The sequence below is a fragment of the Oncorhynchus kisutch genome, linkage group LG27 (assembly GCF_002021735.2).
Source record: "Oncorhynchus kisutch isolate 150728-3 linkage group LG27, Okis_V2, whole genome shotgun sequence".
In the NCBI taxonomy this organism is placed as follows: Eukaryota; Metazoa; Chordata; class Actinopteri; order Salmoniformes; family Salmonidae; genus Oncorhynchus; species Oncorhynchus kisutch.
This window is the reverse complement of record NC_034200.2, coordinates 37,086,007-37,112,284: the sequence shown is the minus strand read 5'-3', so window position 1 is coordinate 37,112,284 and position 26,278 is coordinate 37,086,007. Positions and strand designations below refer to the sequence as shown.

The 26,278-nt window shown below is 42.5% G+C and overlaps 2 protein-coding genes across 2 annotated transcripts; one reads left to right on the top strand and one right to left on the bottom strand.

Annotated features, from left to right (window-relative positions):
• The first annotated feature begins 1,516 nt into the window (after positions 1-1,516).
• LOC109871477 (dnaJ homolog subfamily C member 1) lies at positions 1,517-10,849 on the top strand. The gene is made up of 12 exons (XM_020462377.2): positions 1,517-1,835; positions 3,126-3,227; positions 5,451-5,497; positions 6,192-6,357; positions 6,927-7,024; positions 7,320-7,413; positions 7,666-7,765; positions 8,247-8,419; positions 8,817-8,936; positions 9,108-9,156; positions 9,549-10,036; positions 10,337-10,849. Exons 1-12 carry the CDS (start codon positions 1,680-1,682, stop codon positions 10,403-10,405), a joined length of 1,662 nt encoding a protein of 553 aa, XP_020317966.1. The 5' UTR covers positions 1,517-1,679; the 3' UTR covers positions 10,406-10,849.
• A 4,446-nt stretch (positions 10,850-15,295) lies between these two features.
• On the bottom strand, positions 15,296-26,071 carry riok1 (RIO kinase 1 (yeast)). The gene is made up of 17 exons (XM_020462378.2): positions 25,876-26,071; positions 24,725-24,935; positions 24,386-24,476; positions 23,612-23,681; positions 23,455-23,497; positions 21,662-21,754; positions 21,191-21,303; positions 20,651-20,731; positions 19,099-19,185; positions 18,495-18,632; positions 18,101-18,204; positions 17,485-17,591; positions 17,206-17,271; positions 16,973-17,083; positions 16,692-16,745; positions 16,289-16,408; positions 15,296-15,944 (listed from the first exon to the last, which is right to left on the bottom strand). The coding sequence occupies exons 1-17, from the start codon at positions 25,929-25,931 to the stop codon at positions 15,834-15,836; spliced, it is 1,656 nt and encodes a 551-aa protein (XP_020317967.1). The 5' UTR covers positions 25,932-26,071; the 3' UTR covers positions 15,296-15,833.
• Positions 26,072-26,278: the final 207 nt, after the last annotated feature.

The following is a 26,278-nucleotide window of genomic DNA, read 5'->3' as shown; positions in this document are numbered from 1 at the left end:
TGATCTATTTTAATCGACCAAAAAAAAAAAAAATCCCACCTTGTCTAGCGTATTTAGTTTAGTTGACATTAGGACGTTTTACAGACACATTAGCTGTTTTCAAAAGGCCTGTCGTGACATAAAAAAAGAAAATGTATGCATCAGGTCATTGTCCTGTTGATCACTTCATTATTCCTTTTTGTTTACAAAGCTCTACTGTACGAGTTTCTGACTTATCCAACTTTTCTGTTTTAAAATGTAAACGTGATAAACCAAACCTGTTCACAAGGTTGGTTAACTCTTGAGGTTCCTCGGGTCTCCACCGAACTAGGTCAATAGCTTTTAGTTATAAAGCACCTCGTTGCTCGAACCAACTACAAAATACATTACAATTGGATGTTCTGGTGCCACTTATTGAGGAATGTAATGTTTTTTTAAATTGAATATTTGTGTTGTGCTGTATTTTACAATATAAAACCAGTATTTGATTTGTCTTATAAATTGTATATGCAGGGCTCCCTTTGGAAAAGAGACCCTGGTCTCAATGGTGACTCCCTGCTTAAATAAAGGTAAATGAGATTAATCTACATGAAATGGTTGGATGAAACCTGGTTACTGTGAAGAGATGTTCACGTTAGTATGTTGTAGGACTACACATACTAGTGCCTTTTTGAGTTGTGCTTTAATCCCAAATGGTGACAATCAAAAACCATCACACTTTTCCAGCCTTGTGGTTGGAAGTATTTTTCTTCGGTGGTGCTAAGCACATACAATCTATAATCTAAAAATGATATAGTCAATGTGAGGGGGGTTGCTTAATTTATTAATTTGTGTTGCTTTATAGCAAAAAGTGTCCTGCCCAAATGTTATGTCATGGTCCATTCTTTAGCTTGGAGGCTGCAGAGGTGAGACGGCTCATAATAATGGCTGGAGTGGAGTGGATGGAATGGCACCAAACGCATGAAAATGTATTTGATACCATTCCACTGATTCCGCTTCAACCATTACCATGAGCCCACCGTCTCCAATTAACGTGCCACCAACCTCCTGTGTTGGGAATGTTTTTTCAATCAGAAGGAATGAATGGCCTTTTCCAAATGGACACATCAGAAATGTGTCGATTCCTGTATATTTAATTTTTCCATAAGGACCTACTCTAGGTTTACTCCAAAGTAGATATTTTGAGGAGATACAAATAAAATCCATTAAACTTGTCATTACTTAAATGTCCCGCTGTTTTCCATAAGCCATCAAGATCCAGTATAACAGAAGTTCACATTCAAAAATTGAGTTTGAAGTGTTGCCTTTCTCTACGGTTGCAAACTTCCTGAAGTTCCACGATTTTTTTCATAAACTATGTTAATTAATGCGTACATTTGGGGAATATATAATTAAATTATTTCTTTATGAAAATTATATATTTCATTTTTTATATATTTTATCAAATCAAATTAAATAGATTTTTTATTTGATATCATGCGCATCAATTGGTGCTTTTATGTTGAAGGCAAAAACTCTACAAACCGGTGTGACACGTGTGGAAACCGGAAGAGGTGACAAACAGGATTGTGGGAAATGTAGCAAATTTGTAGCGCAAGCAGCATGCTGTAAGGGTAGTAAGCCGCGCTAGGTGTATATCAGCCGGATAAAAAAAAAAAATCACGGTACAATATTACCGCCAACATTATCAAAGCCTGATAATGACCTCAGCTTCATGGAGCCTCTCGTTTATTGCCGCCGTCAGTATTCTTATTGCCTGCCCAAGACCCTCTCATTCCTGGGATTCAGACATTGAGCTCTACGATCTAGTGGAGGAAATTCAACAAAACTTTTACGAATTCCTGTCTGTTGAGCAGGTAAGTCATAACTAGTTTTTTTTTTTTTTTTTTTTACCTGTAAACGTTTACTAACTAGCATTTTCTTTTTGAAGTCCTAAATAGAGATCTGTTCCCATGATGAGGCCTGTTGTAGTTTTTTTTAACTAGCTACGTGTACCTAGACTACCGGGAGACGAGCAAACCATGACGTGTCAGGTTGCTTCCCGTTATTTTGTATTATAACCCCTGATGAAAGTTAAGGTAGGTAGTTAAATATCGTTAGCTAGTTGTTCATCTTGCAAGGAACACTGTTGCTTCACCAGCCAAAGTTTACTGGTCTGGGGCAGGCTTTTGCTCCAGCTCTACTCTAACACACACGATTTTTACTCATCTGATTCAGCAACGCATCTGGACCTTGAGCAGCTGAATGAGGTGTGTTGAAATAGGGCTGGAACAAAAGCCTGCATGCCCGTCAGCTCTCCAGGAGGAGGGTTGGCCACCATATGGACAAACTGAGTGCAGGATAGTGTTGAATACAGTGCCGTCCTGCAATGGAGTCATCCGAGTTAGTGTTGAATACAGTGCCGTCCTGCAATGGAGTCATTCGAGTTAGTGTTGAATACAGTGCCGTCCTGCAATGGAGTCATCCGAGTTAGTGTTGAATACAGTGCCGTCCTGCAATGGAGTCATCCGAGTGCCATGTCTTTGTAGGACTCCGTTAACCTTGGAGGTGATTACTGTCCTCGGGATAGGATGGGGAACCATAGGCCCCGATACCCTTGGGGTGGTTACTGTCCTCTGGATAGGATGGGGAGGCGTAGGCACCGATACCCTTGGTTTAGTTACTGTCCTCTGGATAGGATGGGGAAGCATAGGCCCCGATACCCTTGGGGTGGTTACTGTCCTCTGGATAGGATGGGGAACCATAGGCCCGATACCCTTGGTTTAGTTACTGTCCTCTGGATAGGATGGGGAAGCATAGGCCCCGATACCCTTGGGGTGGTTTCTGTCCTCTGGATAGGATGGGGAGGCGTAGGCCCCGATACCCTTGGGGTGGTTACTGTCCTCTGGATAGGATGGGGAAGCATAGGCCCCGATACCCTTGGGGTGGTTACTGTCCTCTGGATAGGATGGGGAGGCGTAGGCCCCCGATACTGTGGGACATGTCAGGTAGAATGAGAGCGTACAGACTGATTTAGTGCCAGAGACTAGTTATTATGCTTGTGATAAACCATGTGTGATATATCATCACACACAATACCCTCTGAAATGTGTCATGTACATGTCGTTTTCCTGCTCACCCCCCCCCCCCCCCCCCCCCCCCCCCAGGATGCCTCGTCGACGGACATCAGAAAGGCCTATCGCAGGCTGTCGCTCACGCTGCATCCTGACAAGAACAAAGATGCAAATGCTGAAACCCAATTCAGACAGGTCAGCCCACTCACTTAACATTTTGTATTTATTATGGATCCCCATTAGCTGCTGCCCACGCAGCAGCTACTCTTCCTGGGGTCCAGCAAAATGTATACAATTTTAAAACATACAATACATTCACAGATTTCACAACACACTGTGTGCCCTCAGGCCCCTACTCCACCACTACCACATGTCTACAACACACTGTGCCCTCAGGCCCCTACTCCACCACTACCACATGTCTACAACACACTGTGCCCTCAGGCCCCTACTCCACCACTACCACATATCTACAACACACTGTGCCCTCAGGCCCCTACTCCACCACTACCACATATCTACAACACACTGTGCCCTCAGGCCCCTACTCCACCACAACCACATCTACAACACACTGTGCCCTCAGGCCCCTACTCCACCACTACCACATGTCTACAACACACTGTGTGCCCTCAGGCCCCTACTCCACCACTACCACATGTCTACAACACACTGTGTGCCCTCAGGCCCCTACTCCACCACTACCACATGTCTACAACACACTGTGCCCTCAGGCCCCTACTCCACCACTACCACATGTCTACAACACACTGTGCCCTCAGGCCCCTACTCCACCACTACCACATGTCTACAACACACTGTGCCCTCAGGCCCCTACTCCACCACTACCACATGTCTACAACACACTGTGTGCCCTCAGGCCCCTACTCCACCACTACCACATGTCTACAACACACTGTGTGCCCTCAGGCCCCTACTCCACCACTACCACATGTCTACAACACACTGTGTGCCCTCAGGCCCCGACTCCACCACTACCACATGTCTACAACACACTGTGTGCCCTCAGGCCCCGACTCCACCACTACCACATGTCTACAACACACTGTGTGCCCTCAGGCCCCTACTCCACCACTACCACATGTCTACAACACACTGTGTGCCCTCAGGCCCCTACTCCACCACTACCACATGTCTACAACACACTGTGCCCTCAGGCCCCTACTCCACCACTACCACATGTCTACAACACACTGTGCCCTCAGGCCCCTACTCCACCACTACCACATGTCTACAACACACTGTGCCCTCAGGCCCCTACTCCACCACTACCACATGTCTACAACACACTGTGCCCTCAGGCCCCTACTCTACCACTACCACATGTCTACAACACACTGTGCCCTCAGGCCCCTACTCCACCACTACCACATGTCTACAACACACTGTGCCCTCAGGCCCCTACTCCACCACTACCACATGTCTACAACACACTGTGCCCTCAGGCCCCTACTCCACCACTACCACATGTCTACAACACACTGTGTGCCCTCAGGCCCCTACTCTACCACAACCACATCTACAACACACTGTGTGCCCTCAGGCCCCTACTCCACCACTACCACATGTCTACAACACACTGTGTGCCCTCAGGCCCCTACTCCACCACTACCACATGTCTACAGTACTAAATACATGTGTATGGATAGTGCGTGTGTGTGTGCGTGTGTGTGCATGTTTCTGCCAATGTTTGTGTTGCTTCACAGTCCCCGCTGTTCCATAAGGTGTTTTTTTTTTGAGCCAGGAAAGGGGGCTTTACTATTCTTGGATAGCGGAATGACTTTAGCTTCCCTCCAGGCCTGAAGGCACACACAATTTCTAGTAGGCTTAAATTGAAGATGTGGCAAATAGGAGTGGCAGTATCGTCTGCTATTATCCTCAGGTATTTATATCCAGATTGTCAGACCCTGGTAGCTTGTCATTGTTGATAGACAACAATTTTTTCACCTCTTCCACACTGACTTTACAGAATTAAAAAGTACAATTTGGTCCGATATACTTGGATGTGTAGTGTCAGCGTTTGTTGCTGGCATGTCATCCCTAAGTTTGCTTATCTTGCCAATGAAAAAGTCATTAAAGTAGTTTGCAATATCAGTCCCTACTCCCCATGGGGTTTAACACTCCCTACCTACTCCCTACGGGGGTTTTTAAGCCCAACTTCATCTTGTTTGATCTCCATCTTACAAGTAGTCTATGGACACCTTACAGAGAAATTCCAGCAACAAATAGAATAGGTAATGTTTAAGTGAAACACTGTTTATATGCAGTGTTTTGTGGCAGTAAAAGTAGTTTGTGAGGTATAGTCATTTTCATACACTGCAATCTATCTGATTAGTTGAAGTATTGATTGCCATTTCTGTCTATTGCCTCACTGATCATTTTTCTCTCTCCCCATAGTTGGTGGGCATCTATGAAGTACTGAAAGATGAAGAGAGGAGACAGAGGTCAGCCCCCCCCCCCCACCTTCTCTCACTACTTTCTTCTGAAAGTGGGAGGAGTCTGTCACGTTCACAATTTCGTACACAATTTTGTGGAGATTACAGTATTCTGTCATTATTAGGTATATTATATTCTCACCATGTTATTCACCAGTGTAACATGTTATTATGTATTTCCTATGTTACCCACCACAGCAGTGGGGGGAGAAAATGAGGAAAGCATTTAAAAAATATATATAACAACCTTTTCACACTGCTGGGCTGAGCCAAGCTGTTCTGCCGCTTATCACTGCTGGGCTGAGCCAAGCTGTTCTGCCGCTTATCACTGCTGGGCTGAGCCAAGCTGTTCTGCCGCTTATCACTGCTGGGCTGAGCCAAGCTGTTCTGCCGCTTATCACTGCTGGGCTGAGCCAAGCTGTTCTGCCGCTTATCACTGCTGGGCTGAGCCAAGCTGTTCTGCCGCTTATCACTGCTGGGCTGAGCCAAGCTGTTCTGCCGCTTATCACTGCTGGGCTGAGCCAAGCTGTTCTGCCGCTTATCACTGCTGGGCTGAGCCAAGCTGTTCTGCCGCTTATCACTGCTTGAAAAACTATCCATCACAGTATGGTTTGGGTAGACACGGTAGTGTGAACCACCCCTAAAATTTGCCATCGGAGAAATCCTCGAACCACCCTTTCGCTTTGGTTCCTCTCAACTACAGGTACAATGATGTCCTGGTCAACGGGCTACCGGACTGGAGGCAGCCAGTGTTTTACTACAGGCGGGTGAGGAAGATGAGCAATGGGGAGCTGGGCTTCCTGCTCTTCCTCATCCTGACCGTGTGCCACTATGTAGTCATCTGGTCCGTCTACCTGGAGAAGCAGCTGGTGAGGGGACCGTGCATGACCTTTCACCCGTCTGTTTTTTTAACTGCCAAACTGTAATCCAAGTTTGCTGTAATCCAAGTTTAAATTTGCTGTCATCCAAGTTTGCTGTCATCCAAGTTTGCTGTTATCCGTTCCACAGCTTCAATTCTATTAACTTAGTCCCCCCCCCAATGGGCAGTTATTGCTGTGCTGAAAAAGTGGGATTAAAAAGCTTTTTTCTGTGTTTGTATAAAGTATAAATACACTGGTGCAATTTAACACTGGGTTTCTCAGCCTCAGCATATTCAGGATTTTATAATAACCATTTACTCCCATTTAACAATGTTCAATTAAATAGTCCAAAATGTAACTTATTGAAACTAAATATGTAAGAGATGTCACATTTCTCCCTCTGTCATATAATAAATGTAATTGATTTGCAGTAAAATGTTTCCCCTTGAATCAAGTAGATTCTGCAAATAAAAAGTTGTTTTTGTGTGTGTGTGTGTGTGAGAGAGAGCAAAGTGACGCCCATAGATTTCTAATAACCTGCTTGACGTCTTCCTTCCACATGGTGCTTCTCCTACTAGGATGAACTTCTGAGCAAGAAGAAAAAAGAGAAGAAGAAAAAGACGAGTAGCAAGAGTGCCGAAGAAACGCGTTTTATCGGACAGGAAAAAATAGAGAGGTGAGTGTCACAGGGTGTTCCTAATTTCACAAGTAAATATCATATTGAATTATAATAATACAGCACTGCTTTTTATAATTTTTTGTCAAAATGGCAAAATTTGACGCTTCATTCGTAACTTCTCAAGGGGTGGAACTGTATATTAGTAGAACATTTGAAGTGCTCGTTGCATGTGAAAATGTCATGGAAAACGCATTGGAATATTGCTCCTTTGTTTGTTTAGCATGTAGTGTGTAGTTTATTCATGTGTGTTGTATGTACACTTCAGCATGGTCACGTGTCCTTTTCCTTTCAGGTCACATGACAAACCTCATTGGCAGGATATCCTGCCACTCAAGCTGAGCACTTGGCTTTATCTCTCTGTCAAGTCCCTCCCCCATGTCATACAGGTAGTCCTCCAACTAATTTACCCAAACCGAGTTCTCTTACCTTCACAGTCTAGGAACAGCCCTTAGCTGTGTTATATTGACCAACATATACAGAGCCTAGTGAAAGTATTCCCTCTCATTGCACATTTTCTATCACAGTATTTGTGTATTATTATTATTATTATTATTATTATTTCTTTAATGGCAATTGATAAGATCCTATCAGCATCCTCAGCGAGCGACAATTTATCTTTAATTTTGTCTGTGCTACAGGACGCCAAACAGTATTACAAAGATTGTAAGGAGATGAAGATCCGAGAGAAAGAGGAAGTGGAAGCCATGGCACTGGCAGAACAGGATGCTACTACAATAAGTAAGGACTTGTAGAAGATTGAAGTAGACAACTTAATTATCTGCCTAATTATGACTGATTGTTCACTTTTGCCTGGTCTTTATTTAAAAGTAAGATTTTATTTTATTAACCTGCCTGGATAAATAAAGGTTTGCTGGATCAAACAAGAAAATAGGACATCATAAAACATTTTATTTGTAGAGCAAAATTATTTTTCTGAAATAATTCAGTAACTGTTTGAATGTAGAAAAGAAAAATGATTTAACCTTTAACTAGGCAAGACAGTTCTTATTTACAATGACGGCCTACACCGGCTAAACCCGGATGACGCCGCCTTATGGGACTCCCAATCACGGCTGGTTGTGATACAGCCTGGATTCGAACCAGGGTGTCTGTAGTGACACCTCATGCAGTGTCTTCGACCGCTGTGCCTCCCAGGAGCATCAGTTGTATTGTCCCCAGCCGTGTGCTCTTGTCTCATCACATTCCTCACTTCCCACAGAAGAGAAACGATCCAAAGTGAAGAAGCCGAAGTTTGAGTTCCCCGTTTATGAGCCTTCCCTTACAGTCGCAGACAGCGCAAACTCACTGGCGTACGACCAGGGAACGTCTATCGAGGAGATCGAAAACCAGCTGGATGACTGGCTCGAGGATAAGAAGTCTCAGAAGAAAAAGGTGGGTCCACAATATTTTCCCTCTGTGGAAAGGTTTGTTCCATGACATTAGTAAAGCTCTGCTCTTTTAATTCAGCCAAATATTGGATTATAAAGTTAGTTTTATTTGCCATTTGTAGGTATAGTTGGACAGTTACCAGAGTTTGATCTGTCTAATATATCCTATTCTAGGATCAAGTAAGGTAAATTGCATGAATCTGAGGCAACAGGCAAGATGGAATAGATTTTGGATGGTCATTATAGTGTTATGTTCAACAAAATACCTCAAATTCCTGCTTTTTTTCCCAACAGGGATTTGTGTAAAAAACTGGGAATTTTGGGAATGTTTCTGGAATTTTGCAGCCCTAAGCCAAAATGGCCTGGTCCTTTGATCTAATCTTGTTTTGTCGTTTCTTCAGGCTCCGGAGTGGTCAGAAGAGGACATCACTCTTCTGACAAGGAGTATGGCCAAGTTCCCTGGGGGAACACCTGGACGCTGGGAGAAAATCGCCCACGAACTAGGAAGATCGGTGACCGATGTGAGTATACATTGGGAATGGGTGGTGCATGGAAAACTCTGGACTTAAATGGAGGGAATGTTTTTGTCAGTCTTAGAAAAATATACAGCAAAATTAACATTTTGTGTTTAGAAATTTAGGAGAATAGTTGCTTGTCAAAGAAACGTGTCAAAATATTGTGATCCTTTGCAGGTTACTGCAAAAGTGAAACAAGTCAAAGATGGTCAAACCAACACATCAGGTAAGTCAGTTTTTTAAAAACTTTAACTTGTTTGACCTTTGCAGTAACCTGTGATGGACTACTTTATTGTTCGGTTTTTGCCTTGTCGTGCATGGCACATTTTTTTTACATTTCTTCTACAATCATGCAATGTTTAATAAGAGATGAAAATGTATACAGGATATTACTCCCAATACTGAAGCATCATTTGTATTTAATGTCCATGAGGAGACTAGGGACTATGACGTTTGGAATATAGCCATTCCAGTTTAAACTTGTTCTGAAATGAGTGCTGACAACTGCACCATTTTTGTGTTGTTGTGTTTAGAAAATTTTCCCCTTTTTAAAAAAAAATGGAAAACTTTATTCATCAGCAGAGAGACAGCATCTTAACTTGTACCTCTTTGATGCAGGGCTGGTGAAACTCTCTGAGCTCAAGGCCCAGGGCAGCAGCGCTTTCCCAGGAAAGGGCTCCATAGCTGGGGCCGGAACCGTACCTGACAGCTTAATGACCCAGCGTGAAGACCCCCAGCCCCCGGCAGCAGCCATGACAGAGGGGACAGAATACAGGGGCGTTGCCGACGAAGAAGAGGGCATCCAATCAGGTGGTGTCAGGAGGAGAGGTAAAAAGACTGGGGGTGGAAGGGCGGGGGTTGAGGCTAAGGGACACAGACAGAGGGACTTTGACTACACAGCTGCAGCTGAGAAGGACAGCGGAGAGGAGCAGAGTCCACCCCCCTCTTCAGTCCCACAACCGTCCAAGGAGAAGGCCACTGCAGAGACTGACGACGTCTGGACCCAGAACCAGCAGAAGCTTCTGGAGCTGGCCCTGCAGCAGTACCCGCGAGGCACCACGGAACGCTGGGACTGGATCGCCAAGGTGGTCCCGGGGAAGAGAAAGGTGAGAGATCACCCCCCCCACACACACACACACACAATGTAACATTGCAGAGTGTGTCAAAATGTTTGGCCGGCCCCAATTTAAGTCGTGTGTACAGTTTGCCTAATCTATATTGTCTGTGGTAATTGACATGATCCGTCAACTTTTTTATAATTGGAATACTTTCCTGAAGCAATTTCAATGAGTGTTAGATGTAGGTAGATAGAATATGGAAATAACCAAACTCAAATTGTCATGAATAGCTGAGATGGTAAACCGTGATTTAATTTTGGATGGTGATGGACCTATACTGTTTTTCAGGAGGAGTGTATGATTCGTTACAAACTTTTGGCTGAGCTGGTGCTGAAAAGGAAGCAGGCCAAGAGTTGACTCCCCCCAAAGACCGCCATCTTGAAATCAGTTTTCTTTTGGATCCCCCACAATGCAACATTGCAGGGTGTGTCAAAACGTTTGGCACACCCCAGTTTATTGCCTAATCTAGCCCCTTTTCAATGTGATCTAAAAGGATGGAAGGAAATATAATGAATAATACACATACCATATGGTTGCTTCAACCTGTCCGGTTATTTTATCTCTTAAAAGGACAGAAGAGGACCTGGGAGAAGGGACTAGGGCCCATCGTCTCATGTCTGTCATGTGCCTTAGCTCCGCCCAAAGCCATCCAGCTTCCTCTCTATGGACTGCCATGTGAGGAGTGTTCAGCACACCAACAACAAAAAAATATCAATACTTTTTTTGCTGTGTATTTTAAATCGCACATGTACTGAATATAACTTGTTGGAGGAAATAAATGGTTTTATTTATGTACATGGATCCACTGTTTGAAATGTCAATTTCAGCTCAAAATATATAAATAAACCAGTGGTCAAACGGGGAAATGGTTCCAATTGGTTCTACAATTCCCTATGTTGGAACATTTTGGGCTGATTGTGTAGGTTTACCCTGGCATGACGTTTTGATAACCTTGTAATTCTAAGACTAGGTGATTTATCAATATATTAAGCTTTATTTACTCTGATTTTAAAAATGCTACTCAGCATCAAAGTAGACATGCAAGACTACAAATCCCTGCAAGCTCCTGCACCTCGTCTCTAGCTGACACCTTTGCTAACAGGTATTGTGTCAATTCAAAACTTTCACAAGACAGTTCACAGAATTATCAATATTTAAGAAATGTAGCCAATTTATTTATTACATTTAGGTAACATTGCAAGAACTAGAGAGATTGACTTTTTCCTCTATGGCAGTCTTGTCCAGGGTATCATGGCATTTGTATTTCTTTGCGATAGCCATATTAGCATTTAATAATAAATATATATTTACAGTTATCAAATGTCACGCAGCCCTTTATTTGAAGTGTTCGTCATTTTTCCCGGTGGGGGATATTAATGGTGGAAAAACGATTGGAACCATTTGTTTTTTGTTTGATCGCTAGGTAAGACGACTCATACTGTGGTACTCGTTTGGAGACAGAGCTGCGTGTTGAGAAACATTTTAGCCTCAGGTGCTGACGAACAGACCATTTTAATCAATAAGGTTGACTCAATTTTAAAGAGCTTTACTTACGTCTACATAAGGAAATCATAAACAAATGTTTAGACAGTGTTCCCTTAAGAAAACCCTGAATTAAAGTGTATATTTAGATCATCTGACTTTCAAATTATACATTTTCCAAATTCAATTAACCTTGGTTAAAAGTGATCTTTCCTCAGATTGATAGCATGTAAACTTGTAGGAGAAATACAAGGACTGGAGGTGAAGGGGTCACACAGGGTGTTCGTACACCTTGCCAACTGCTCCCAAACAGGAAATACAGGGCACAAGTGTACATAGTGGAGGTGGCCTCCTGGTGTCACCAGTACATAGTGGGAGGTGGCCTCCTGGTGTCACCAGTACATAGTGGAGGTGGCCTCCTGGTGTCACCAGTACATAGTGGAGGTGGCCTCCTGGTGTCACCAGTACATAGTGGAGGTGGCCTCCTGGTGTCACCAGTACATAGTGGAGGTGGCCTCCTGGTGTCACCAGTACATAGTGGCCTAATGGGAGCTGTCGTCCGTCCCTAGAACAGTTTTCCTAGAGTCTTGATGACTATCTACGTGCTTTGTCAAACTTAAGTCAACTTTTTGGATGAGATGGGTTCCATTATGTCCAGCAAACCAATTACTGCTTTCCACAGAAAGAACCTCGTACCATGGTGGTGAAAGTGTACTGCCTCAGGACCTGGACGACTTGCCTTAATAGAAGGAACCACGAATTCTGCTCTGTATCAGATAATTCTACAGGAGAATGTCAGGCCATTCGTCTGTGAGCTGAAGCGCAGCTGGGTCATGCAGCAAATAAAGTCTACATGAAAATGGTTCAAAATCAACAAATTTGAAGTTTTGAGATGTGGCAGACCTTGAAAGGAGTGGTTCATGCTTGAAAACGCCCCAAAATGTCACTGAGTTAAAGCAGTTCTGCATTGGAGAATGGGCCAAAATTCCTCCACAGCGATGTGAGAGACCAATCGACAACGACAGGAAGCTTTTGGTGGCAGTTAATGACGGCAGGTAGCCTAGTGTGGTTAGAACTTTGGGCCAGTAACCGAAAGGTTGCTAGATCCAATCCCCCGAGCTGACAAGGTAAAACATCTGTCGTTCTGCCCCTGAACAAGGCAGTTAACCCACTGTTTCTAGGCCGTCATTGCAAGAATTTGTTAACTGACTTGCCTAGTTAAAAATGTTAAATAAATAAAAAACTCAGTGTAAGGGGGCAATTACTTTTTCCACACAGGGGAATTGGGTGTTACATAACTTTAAATTAGTATAGTTTATAAACTCAGCTTCCCTTTATCTAATAGCAGGTTTTGCTTGAAGATCTGTTAACATTCAGTATCAGAAATGGGGTGAATACATTTTCACAGCTCAATACAACACATTTTGCACAACAGTTTGTCTGCGCAAAAGTAATTGCTCAAAGCATTGGCGACACCCCACAATGGTTAAGCATCCAATGGCCCCTGCGAAATGCAACTTTTCAGGGAAGTTAGGAACCAATATACACAGGCAGTTAGGAAAGCTAAGGTTAGCTTTTTCAAACAGAAATGTGCATCCTGCAGCACAAACTCCCAAAAGTTCTGGGACACTAAAGTCCATGGAGAATAAGAGCACCTCCTCCCAACTACCCACTGCACTGAGGCTAGGAAACATTGTCACCAACGATAAATCCGCAATAGTTGAGAATTTCAAAAAGCATTTTTCTATGGCTGGCCATGCTTTCCACCTGGCCACCCCTACCCTCAACAGCCCTGCACCCCCCCCCCCCCCCCCCCCCCACAGCAATTTGCCCAAGCCTCCCCCATTTCTCCTTCACCCAAATCCAGATAGCTGATGTTCTGAAGGAGCTGCAAAATCTGGACCCCTACAAACCCGCTGGGCTAGACAATCTGGACCCTCTCTTTCTAAAATGATCAGCCGAAATTGTTGCAACCCCTATTACTAGCCTGTTCAACTTCTCTTTCGTATCGTCTGAGATTCCCAAAGATTGGAAAGCTGCTGCGGTCATCCCCCTCTTCAAGGGGGGAGACACTAGACCCAAACTACTACAGACCTATATCTATCCTACCCTGTCTTTCTAAGGTCTTTGAAAGCCAAGTTATAAACAGATCACCGACCATTTCGAATCCCACCGTACCTTCTCCGCTATCCAATCTGGTTTCCGAGCTGGTCATGGATGCACCTCAGCCACGCTCAAGGTCCTGAACAATATAACCTCCATCGATAAGAGACAATACTGTGCAGCTGTATTCATAGACCTGACCAAGACTTTCAACTCTGTCACTCACCACATTCTTATCGGCAGACTTGGTTTCTCAAATGATTGCCTCGCCTGGTTCACCAACTACTTCTCAGACAGAGTTCAGTGTATCAAATCGGAGGGCCTGTTGTCCGGGCCTCTGGCAGTCTCTAATGTGGTGCCACAGGGTTCAATTCTCGGGCCGACTCTTTTCTCTGTATACATCAATGATGTCGCTCTTGCTGCTGGTGATTCTCTGATCCACCTCTACGCAGACGACACCATTCTGTATACTTCTGGCCCTTCTTTGGACACTGTGTTACCTAACCTCCAGACGAGCTTCAATGTCATACAACACTCCTTCTGTGGCCTCCAACTGCTCTTAAATGCAAGTAAAACTAAGTGCATGCTCTTCAACCAATCGCTACCAGCACCTGCCTGCCCGTCTAGCATCACTACTCGATGGTTCTGACTTAGAATATGTGGACATCTACACATACCTTGGTGTCTGGTTAGACTGTAAACTCTCCTTCCAGACTCACATAAAACATCTCCAATCCAAAGTTAAATCTAGAATTGGCTTCCTATTTCGCAACAAAGCATCCTTCACTCATGCTGCCAAATATACCCTCATAAAACTGACTATCCTACCAATCCTTGACTTCGGCAATGTCATTTACAAAATAGCCTCCAGCACTACTCAGCAAATTGGATGCAGTCTATCACAGTGCCATCCGTTTTGTCACCAAAGCCCCATATACTACCCACCACTGCAACCTGTATGCTCTCGTTGCCTGCCCCTGCCCCTCGCTTCGTATTCGTCGACAAACCCACTGGCTCCAGGTCATAAGTCTTTGCTAGGTAAAGCCCCGCCTTATCTCAGCTCACTGGTCATCATAGCAACACCCACCCGTAGCACACGCGCCAGCAGGTATATTTCACTGGTTATCCCCAAAGCCAATTCCTCTTTTGGCTGCCTTTCTTTCCAGTTCTCTGCTGCCAATGACTGGAACAAATCGCAAAAATCACTGAAGGTGGAGACTCATATCTCCCTCACCAACTTTAAGTACCAGCTGTCAGAGCAGGTTACAGATCACTGCATCTGTAAATAGCCCATCCAAATACCTCATCCCCATACTGTTATTTATTTTTTTGCTCCTTTGCACCCCAGTATCTCTACTTGCACATTCATTCTGCAAATTTATCACTCCAGTGATTAATTGCTAAATTGTAATTATTTTGCCACTATGGCCCATTTATTGCCTTACCTTCATTTGCACACACTGTATATAGACTTTTTTTCTATTGTGTAACGGTGTTTGTGTCACACTGCTTTGCTTTATCTTGACCAAGTCGCAGTTGTAAATGAGAACTTGTTCTCAACCTGGTTAAATAAAATAACGTCTTGGATTCAAATGCAGGCAATTGGTTTCCAGAAGAAATATATTTTCCCTATGGGGACAATAAAATCAGTAAAGTGAAATTAAGTATTTCATGGTAAATAATGTTTAATTATTTCCATCCCTATACAATGTGAGGACTGGCTGCAAGCCACAATTTTCATGTAGTTATTTTGGATTCCAAATGACTAGCTTTTAGTACAGACCATTAGGAGCACCTGCCCTGCAAGCTGTTGTAGTAACTGTACATAGAAGAGCCTTAACCTCTTTGGTAAAATGTTTCAAGTTAAAGTACAACTTCATTTAGACTTGTGTATTTATATATTTTTTCACATTTAATTGAACTGCTTTTCTATAGCGATTATCATAAAACACTAAAACACTGTGCATGACACCTGACATGGTCAACAATATTTTGCCCACATACTTCTTATATAATAAACATGTCATATTTTTTTCACTGTCTGTTAGTGTGGCCTAATACTGCACAACTGTTCACCAGTTTCACTACAGTGTTACTGAAGGCCTGTGTTTGTTGAGCATGGAGGTTTACATCAGTTCATGAAGTCACTGGGATAAAAGTTCATGTTTAGGTCTGGTGTATTCTTGATTACTGGGTCCACTCATTTGCCTTTCTTCATCTTTGAAACCCTCTCCTTTCTCTTCTTCACGTGTTTCGGTGTTTTGTTTTTTCTCTTTTCCCTCTGGGCCTCCTTGGCCAGTTTCTTCATCTCCTAAGAAATGCAGAAACAGGTTTGGGTATAGAATGTTAGATTAAAACATTGATGTAATTTTAGGTGACTTAAATTCAGACAAAGAAATCGAAATAGTATGGGATATTTTCAGAACATGCTCCAGATTTAGTTTTGTATAGGCCATGTAATAACCTAAAAGTAGTGGGCACAGTTGCAGGGTTAAAATAACCACAAGGTGCTCACTCCCTCTGATGGTCAATTGTGTAATTTCCATATTTTATTTTTAATTTTTAGATGTTTGTTTTTTAAAATCTGCTGATAGCAGTTAAATATTGCAAGACTACTTGACAAATTCACCTTCACAGTTTTAAATAGAAACATACCTTCTTGTCAATCTGAGACTCCTCTCCCACAGACTCCTGCTTGCCACCATCCTCATCTTCATCTTCATCCTCTGAACTTGAGCTCTCCTCTACATCACAGTCCTGGAGCAAGGCAGGTACCTACAAACGGAGGGACGAAATAACAGTCAACAATTAAACATTTACAACAGTCAAACAATCATACTACTTACCATTCCTCAACTCATGCAGGGTCATGGTAAAAATATTCACAACCACACATGACTTTATTCTCAATAGAAGCCATTATTAAAATCTGTTTATTTCAGTTGACAGTTGCCACAGAAAGCCATACCTCTATAAAAAAAAATATCAACCTCTAATTGACACGCAACCTTTGCTGCCAATTCACAAGGGAAAAGGGTGGCAATTGAGTATGACTTACTGTCTGAACTCCAGACAGATCCTTCTTCAGGCCCGTCACTGTCTGGTAGAGGATCTATATCAAAAGAGATCACAGCCATTAACACAGAAGAGCCAGATTAATAAATCACAGTGTAGGGGCTGGCTCAATCACATTGCTACTGAAAAAAAGTAACAATAAATATCAGGAAGTAGAGAAACCTGTAAAGCGAACCATGAGTTAGGGGGTTGTTGACAAAGTCGACTACTTTGGTATCAGAATGGTGTGTTTGAGCGGTGACGTCCGGGTTTTAGTCAACTCACGTTGTCATTCTGCATGTTGTGCGAGGACTCGTGGTCTTTCATGGCATCCACGTCACGTTCGTAGTGGCTCACTTCTGTAAGTGTGCGTGGGATGTACGCGTTCTTAAACACCTGTCACAGTTCAACCATAAACCAAAACAGGGAGAACGTCAGAATATCGTGGAGGAACCCCCCCCAAAAAAACATTTCACCTTAATGGTTATCAGATCTAAAAAAAATAAAAAAAAGACTACCTCCTCATTCACACTATCCTGATTGGACCTCTCCTCTGCCGTCCTCTCGGAAGCAATGTCCATCGCCTACAATGAGAAGAGAGCCACCATGAACACAGGCATATCAAACGGCCATGCTCGCTGAGTACTGAGCGTGTACAGAAACGCACGGAGCATCCCACAGTGCAACTTTTTCACTTGACAAAACAAATACAAAGGACAAACCCGGCATACGGTTATGATTCAATCGTGTAGTTAAGTAAACTTCACATCAAATGAAACATCCCCCCCCCCCCCTACCTTTTCCAAGTAGAGGTTGATGTTGCTGCTGGTGATGGAGGGATCGGTGACGAACTCAAAGAGCTCGCGCAAAGTCATCGCCGCTACACCTCGCTTCAGGAAAAAGTCTGGGGGACACAGGACCAAATCTCATCGAGCCTTTTATCCAAACTCAGAGCCTCATACTTCAACAGAAACCATAGGCACGGGACACTCCTAGTATATGCACTGCCTCTTGTCCTATAACCTCTTGTCTACATTAACCTCTGTGTTTCACATATTACGTGCATGTCGGGTTGGAGTTACGGCAATCAGATGAAATGTAGCTACATTTGACGATATTAAACAAAACAGAACTTCCATACATGTTTTGTTTCGAAAAACCTTTTAGAATATTAGAACGCTATGGCTAAAGGATGCTTTGTCAAATAATAAAAGAAACAACCTGCGCTTTAGAAATGCAATATTCTATTACCCACAAGCATTAAGGCTGTGGTTGGTTGACAACGTCAGAGCGCTGATCTAGGATCAGGTCTCCCCCTAGACATATGTATTATGATGGTGAAAGGCTAAACTGATCCGGTATCAGAACTCTTTCTCTAGCGACTGTGTGAATACGGGCCTGGGCCACACGTACCATTGACATTGGTACAGTCTTTGCGCAGGAACTCGAGAGCGTGGGGGTGGTCGTGCTCCACAGACTGGGACACGTCAATGATGTAGGCGTCACCGTCGTTGTACCTTGAAAGATAAGCAATAATTGAATATATATATATATATATATATATATAAACAATTGAATGCATCAATTTAGTCAACCCCAGTATCTTCCATAATTGCACCAATGGAAGGGTTTTTACTTAAAGGCACAATCAGTAATATTTCCTGTTGTTCAATTCAAAATGGTAATTTCAATGTACAATACAACACCATTGATTCTCTATGAATATCTAACGAATAAGAAACGCCTCATGAATATAACTTATAAGCGTAGTTCACACACACACACCAGATAACATGAGGGAACTTACAGCATGTTGAACTCACTGAGGTCTGAATGGACCAGCCGGGCCTCCTGGTACATAACCCTCATGTTGTGTATCACCTGGAGATACAGCTCACGTGCTTTGGACTCGGACAGGGAAGCGTTCTTCAACAGAGGAGCAGGCCTGGGACCAGAGATACAGATTAAAACAGATCTTCAAAGCCAGGAGAAGCAGCCACGTTTATCAGTTTGCTATATAGTAAACGTAGATGTGTGTGCAGACCTGCGTAGAATGCATCTCAAACACCACACACGCTGCTATAACACAGCAGCAAAAACAACAGCGTTCAACATTGACATAAAACATAACAGCCTTAACAGTAGTTACCAGAAGTTACAGAACAAAACCCCCTATTAAACTTTTTTGCTCTCAAACCATCACATTACATCACGCAATGACTACAGTTGAATAAGTGAATGGTTTGTCCTTTTTGAGAGAATTGATTTGGACCACAGCTTCACTACACACATACAGGCTAGATAAAACCAGAACTTACACATAGAACTAGGAAACAACCTTTAAGCCAGACAGAGTAACCGGTATATAATATTGACATGTCAAAACAGAAACGAAGCCTGATCATACTTACATGTCATCCTTACCGATGAAACTCATGAGGAGCACGTGGCTACGCAGCATGATTGGCTCCGGACTCGGGATGCCTGCCGTCTGCAACCTGGAGATAAGGCAGTACGAAGAGACAAGCAAAAACTCAGGGTCGTATTCTTTCGGGCACACCACAGAGTGTTGCAAGTGAAACGGAAAACCAGCGTTTCTTATTGGACAAGTCCAAGTAGTCCCTCCCCTTTTCAGTCAGTTTTCAAAACCAATTAAAACTAGTGAATTTAGGGTCAAAGGTGATTCATTGACAAGTGTAGGCTTGTACCCAACGGTGCCAGGTAGTCTACCCAACGGTGCCAGGTAGTTTACCCAATAATGTTGAATTATTTGAGGTTCCAGAAGGTATCTGGTATCGGTTCTTAACCATTTACACTAACTTGAAATGTTTCTTACAGAAGGAAGATGAAAAGTACATGCATAAGCACGGTAGCAATTGAAACAGTTGAGATTATGGAAAAATTAGACCAAATTTGAGGACAAGAGTTCACCTGACGAGACATGAATCCAAACATTACACGAGACATGAATCCAAACATTACACGAGACATGAATCCAAACATTACACGAGACATGAATCCAAACATTACACGAGACTGAATCCAAACATTACACGAGACATGAAACCAAACATTACACGAGACATGAAACCAAACATTACACGAGACATGAAACCAAACATTACACGAGACATGAATCCAAACATTACACGAGACATGAAACCAAACATTACACGAGACATGAATCCAAACATTACACGAGACATGAATCCAAACATTACACGAGACATGAATCCAAACATTACACGAGACATGAATCCAAACATTACACTGTTGATTTGATCTGTATTTTACATTCACTGCCACATTAACGACATCTGAAAATCCTCTGGATAATTTCAGTAACACGATGAGAATATTCCTGGACAATGTGTTGTAGGTGCAACATAAGAGAATGACAAGGGTTTGAGGCAGAGGACTAACTGGTGTCTCTAAGTGGACACACACACCTCTCCAAAGTGTGCATTTTTCCTATGTATATTGAACAACAATATAGAATCAACACGTATAAAAATAAATAAAAAGTGTTGATCCCATGCTTCATGAGCTGACAGATGACAGAAAGTCCAAATTCATTCAAAATACATCAAATCTTTCAAAATACATAAAGTTCTCTTAATTTACTGCATTTCTCTCACTCAGACAAACCATTTGCAAAAGTTGCCCAATTATTGCGGGGGGGACGGGCGCAACTTCTTGTCGCGTGCAATGCTCAAGTTCAGATCGTCTCGTCAGTCAAAACCCATACAGAGCTGTGAAGAGCAGTCTGAGCTATGACGTCATGTATTGCGTGTTACTGTACAGCCACTGCGTTCCGATTTAGGCGCTTATCATTGCCCAAATCTGCAATTTGCAACCAGTATACGGGTATGAGTGTAAAGGGGTAAATACCACCTTAAACCGGGAGTAAAATAAAGCGTAACCAAGGTTCCTTTTTCCATGGCTCATCTTGGGGATGCTCACCTGATGAGGTTTCTCATCTCCTTCTCGGCCCAGGTTCGCACCATCTTCCTGGGGTTTCCTTTACAGTAGCCATGGCGGAACCTGGAGGGCAGACGACAGACGTCATCAGCTTTAAACATGGCTGATGCAATCCAAGTCTACTGTACGCTAGGGATGGGCGTGAGTACTCGATTAGTTTATATCGGATTAATAAATCGCATGCAGGTACTCAATATAAAATTGCAATTATTTAGCAGGTTACATTTCTAAGCACTGACAAAATCAACTAATAAGCGTTTGTTTCTAGAGTAGGTAAAGTGCAGTAAAAAATATATTTTTAATTTCAGCCCTATTTATCATTTAAAAAACGCTAACATGCGAGTACTCGCATATTTTTCAATGTGAGTATATCCAACACAGAATCTTTCAAAAGCCCATTCCTACAGTACACAACAGACTGCACCAAATAGTTAGTTCCACATCAACCCCTTCTGAAATACGGTTACTTAAAGGTCTTGGTTTTATAACACCATCTTAGACAAGCCAGGAAATGCTGTTCACCTGAATTCTCCACTAACATATTTGTCACGGTCCTTGAACAGTAAGATGGAGGTCTTGTAGATCTTGATGGCTCTGCTCTCACCATTGGCAGTGGTTGCGTGGTAAACATTTGCCTGTTGGTAAAAAGCACTTTGAAATAATGAAACTGAATATGCCATTCGTAGGACGATAAGTTGCCCACAATTGTTTTTTAAAATATAATAACTAGTTAAGTCAGTTAAGAACAAATTCTTATTTACAATGACGGCCTACCCCGGCCAAACCCTGACGACGCTGGGCCAATTGTGCGCCGCCCTATGGGGACTCCTGATCACGGCCGGGTTGTGATACAGCCCGGGATCGAACAAGGGTCTGTAGTGATGCCTCTGGCAATGAGATGCAGTGCCTTAAGACTGCGGCGCTACTCGGGGAGGCCCAAGTGTTCCACAGTGGTGGATACATTTGCCTCATGACGTTGTGGGATCAACTTGCCTCTTTGCCTGTGCTGATACATCCATTGATCTCTGAAATGACACCCCTGCTGAGCATCTTAAACAGAATCATTCGCGTCCGCGGGTCCAACACCTTTCAAACAAACAATATAAGGAAATCAATTCACTGTTGATTTTCTGTTACTCAGGCTTACACTGACATCAGGTATGAAATCCAAACAGAATGCCATCACCACATAAAATAACGTCATTTCCATCTCTGATTTAGTACTATTGATTCAATAGTTTTTTTCCCCGCATCAATCTACACACAATACCCCATAATTACAAAACAGGTTAAGAAATGTTTACTAATTCACAAAAAATAAAAAATAAATGAAATATCACATTTACATAAGTATTCAGACCCTTTACTCAGGACTTTGTTGAAGCACCTTTGGCAGCAAATACAATCTTACGTCTTCTTGGGTATGACGCTACAAGCTCGACATGTATTTGGGGAGGTTCTACCATTCTTCTTTGCAGATCCTCTCAAGCTCTGTCAGGTTGGATAGGGAGCGTTGCTGCACAGCTATTTTCAGGTCTCTCCAGAGATATTAGATCGTGTTCAAGTCCAGGTTCTGGCTGGGCCACACAAGGACATTCAGAGACCTGTCCCGAAGCCACTCCTGTGTTGTCTTGGCTGTGTGCTTAGGGTCATTGTCCTGTTGGAAGGTGAACCTTCACCCCACGCTGAGATCCTGAGCTCTCTGGAGCAGGTTCTCTTCAAGGATCTCTCTGTACTTGGCTCCATTCATCTTTGCCTCGACTCTTCCAGATGTGACGCTTGGCATTCAGGTCAAAGAGTTCAATCTTGGTTTCATCAGACCAGAGAATCTTGTTTCTCATTGTCTGAGTCCTTTAGGTGCCTTTTGGCAAACTCCAAGCGGGCTGTCATGTGCCTTTTACTGAGGAGTGGCTTCCGTCTGGCCACTCTACCATTAAGCCCTGATTGGTGGAGTCCTGCAGAGATGGTTGTCCTTCTGGAAGGTTCTCCCATCTCCACAGAGGAACTCTAGAGCTCTGTCAAAAGTGACCATCGGCTTCTTGGTCACCTCCCTGACCAAGACCCTTCTCACCAGATTGCTCAGTTTGGCTAGCTCTAAGAGTCTTGGTGGTTCCACAATTCTTCCATTTAATAATGATGGAGGCCACTATGTTCTTGGGGACCTTCAATGCTGCAGAAATGTTTTGGTACCCTTCCCCAGATCGGTGCCTCGACACAATCATGTCTTGGAGCTCTACGAACAATTCCTTCGTCCTCATGGCTTAGTTTCTGCTCTGACATGCACTGTCAGCTGTGGGACCTTAGACAGGCGTGTGCCTTTCCAAATCATGTCCATTCAATTGAATTTACTACAGGTGGACTCCAATCAAGTTGAAGAAACATCTCAAGGATGATCAATGGAAACAGGATGCTCCTGAGCTTATTTTCAAGTCTCATAACAAAGGTTCTGAATACTGATGTAAATAAGGTATCTGTTCATTTTAATACATTGGAAAAAATATATATATATATTTGTTTTCACTTTGTCATTATGGGGTATTTTGTGTAGATTGATGAGGGGAAAAATGATTTTATCCATTTTTGAATAAGACTAACGTAACAAAATGTGGAAAAAGTCAATGGGTCTGAATACTTTCCAAAGGCACTGAATGCATTTATGTATGTATGTATGTGTAAAATAAATAAATATACACACACACACACACACACACACAGATTATCAAAAAAACAAACACATATACACTATAAAACTCCAACGGGAATAAAACTATTTTTAAAAAGCACACCTGCTCAACTGTAGCCCGATCAGATTTGTCTTTCACTCGAAACCTAGCGGAAGTAACCACAACAGCCAACGACATTATTTTTTTATACAATAACAGAAATAAAAAGTACTCTTTACTCCAAGCAGTGCAATGTCATGTTCAGTGACAGGTTACATACGTGTCAGCATTTTGTTGTTTCTGCATCACGGTCACTTTGTTGATCACAGAGTCAGCATAGTTGAGCTTATCTACAGTAAAACAAAACACATTCAGCGCTCTATACAGTTACTTCTCACATTGTATTGTCCATCTACCCAGCTAAAATACTTAGTTGCTGTACCCCAAATAAAACAACGAATAAAAGTCCTATGACAGTATTAACCATAATTTATCCACATTACTTTAATAAAATATTTCAGTTCTTGTTTATATAACTTGATTGCTTTGATTATTTTACTCCAAGTCATCTCTATAGAGCTACTGCCTATGCTGTCTGACAAAAATCACTATTTTGTAGTAAATAAGGCATGCTGAACACCATCAATCCCTTTCATAATTTCAGGTAGAGACGTTGCTAAGCAACTGCTGCTCTCTATATATGACCTCACAATCATGCAAGCTTGTCTCTTCAGTAGCAGGCGTAAAAGAAACAGACTGTACAAGTAGATGTGCAATGGATTATGGTCATTGTAGTTAATTACCACGTTTTATGCACTAAAATATGTAGAATATTGGCCTGTTGGAAACTACAAATCCCTACTACGGCACACAGTTCAGGGTGGATCTTGATTTATCTCTAGAGAAACTGAAATGTGCTCATTGATCTCAAAAAGAAAACAGAACGAAAATTGAATTAAAATAATTGAACAGTGGTCAATTAGTTGTTTTAAAAATGAAAAATTGCCAAAATTTCAGTAAATTGCTCAGCACTAAAAATTCTACTTGAACTCACCTAAATTAATTTTGTGTTCAAACTTCCTCAGTGCCTTGTCAGTGGGGGTTGACAGTTTCTGTGATTTGTTACTAAGATTTTGTTTATTTGCCTGCAAAAAAAAACAAAAACAGATGACATCAATTTGCTTCATTGTCTCATATACCCAATATTGGCTCCTGCTATGGGAGCAGATTATTATCAAAATCCACTAGTACATGTACATTTTGAAATAATGATTTATTTGCTGATAGTCTATAAAGTTCAGTTTTGGACTGTCTGGGACTCAACTCCACATCAGCCTGGGACATGGCCCAGAATAGGACAATGTAGAGATCCATGTCGAGGTTCTGAACTTACCTGGTGATTCATTCCTGTTCTATTAGCCATGTAGCGTTTTGTCAAGTCCCCAGTCTCATTCCAGTCCCAATCATCATCCTCCTCTTCTTCCTCCTCCTCCTCCTCATCATCATCATATTCACGCAAATCATGATATGGTGTTTCCAGGCTAACTCCACTGACCTGGCCCTCTATTGCAAGCATCTCCTCAGCTGGTTGGGTGATGGCAACACTATTTAAAAGAAACATAGCTAGTGGTCAGGCTCTGTACATTGAAACACTGACAGAAAGAAAACAAATAATTGACTTAGCTACATGAACAAAGGGAGAGGGGCAATACATGACATGCAGTGTGCTGTTTGTCTTGAGTCATTACATACGTTCCAGGAACAATCTCTGCTAGATTTGCAATGCTAAATGCAATGTAAAGAGACATGGGCTACCTTGTTTTATAGATAACATTTCATACTAGCTAGCCAGCCCAAAGACCGGCAGATGGCGATATTCTGGTGAATGATTGTGGGAAATTGTGTTTCATAAGGAAAGTATACATATGTTCCCAGTTTTCTCGCCATTAAATTGAGTTAGGGAGGAAATCAACGCGATTTGTAACTTAAATGGAGAATGTTATGTACGAACCGGTCCACCGGTGGATATGAATTTATAAGCTGGCTGCATACAACAATATCGCCACCTGCCGGCCTTTTGGATACGAGCTAACACTTGAGTAGGCACAGGACACGGACACAACTCTCCTAGAGTTTTCATTAATTTATTTAACTAAGCAAGTCAGTTAAGAACAAATTCGCCAACGCCGGCCCAAACCGGCCGACCCCGGTCTAACCCGGCCAATTATGCGCCGCCCTGTGGGACTCCTAATCACCGCCGGCTGTGATACAGTTAGCTGGTTAAAGTAGCTAGCTAGATCATTTAGTCAAAACTCATGTTTTGAAATATAAATTCGACACGCTTTTTTGTATTTTTTTTAACGTATCCAATAAGTTGTTCAAACAATGAAATAGCTAAATACTTAGCTATAACTAGTTATATGCCTGTGGTTGGTCGCTAACGTTAGCTAGATAACGTTAATGCCACGCATGCTAGCAACAACAAACAAGGATATAAGTACGACTAGCAGTAAAAGGCTACAAATAAAGGATACTTGTCGACACCTGTTTGATTCGTCCGCATCATCAAACTGTCCTGGTACAATCTGGGCCATGGACATTTCAATTCTGTATTTCACTCCAATGTGAATTACAACTCGTGTATGCAGCTCGTCTGTTTCTACACACTTCCTTCTATTTTTCTTCTTCTTCGACGAGGTTTAACAGCGGGTTGGCATCCAATAAATGCTGCATTACCGCCACCTGCTAGACTGGAGTATAACTACCTTATACTTTGCTTGAATGTTTTTTTTTAAACTACCCCTACCATCTCTACACTCACACACACAAAAAAATAACACCACCCTACTCCACTATTCAAATATTTTAGTCCTACCTCAATCCAACAACCTGAAAGGATGGGACACCACCCCTTAACACACCCTGTGACTCTTCTGATGTCAAGACT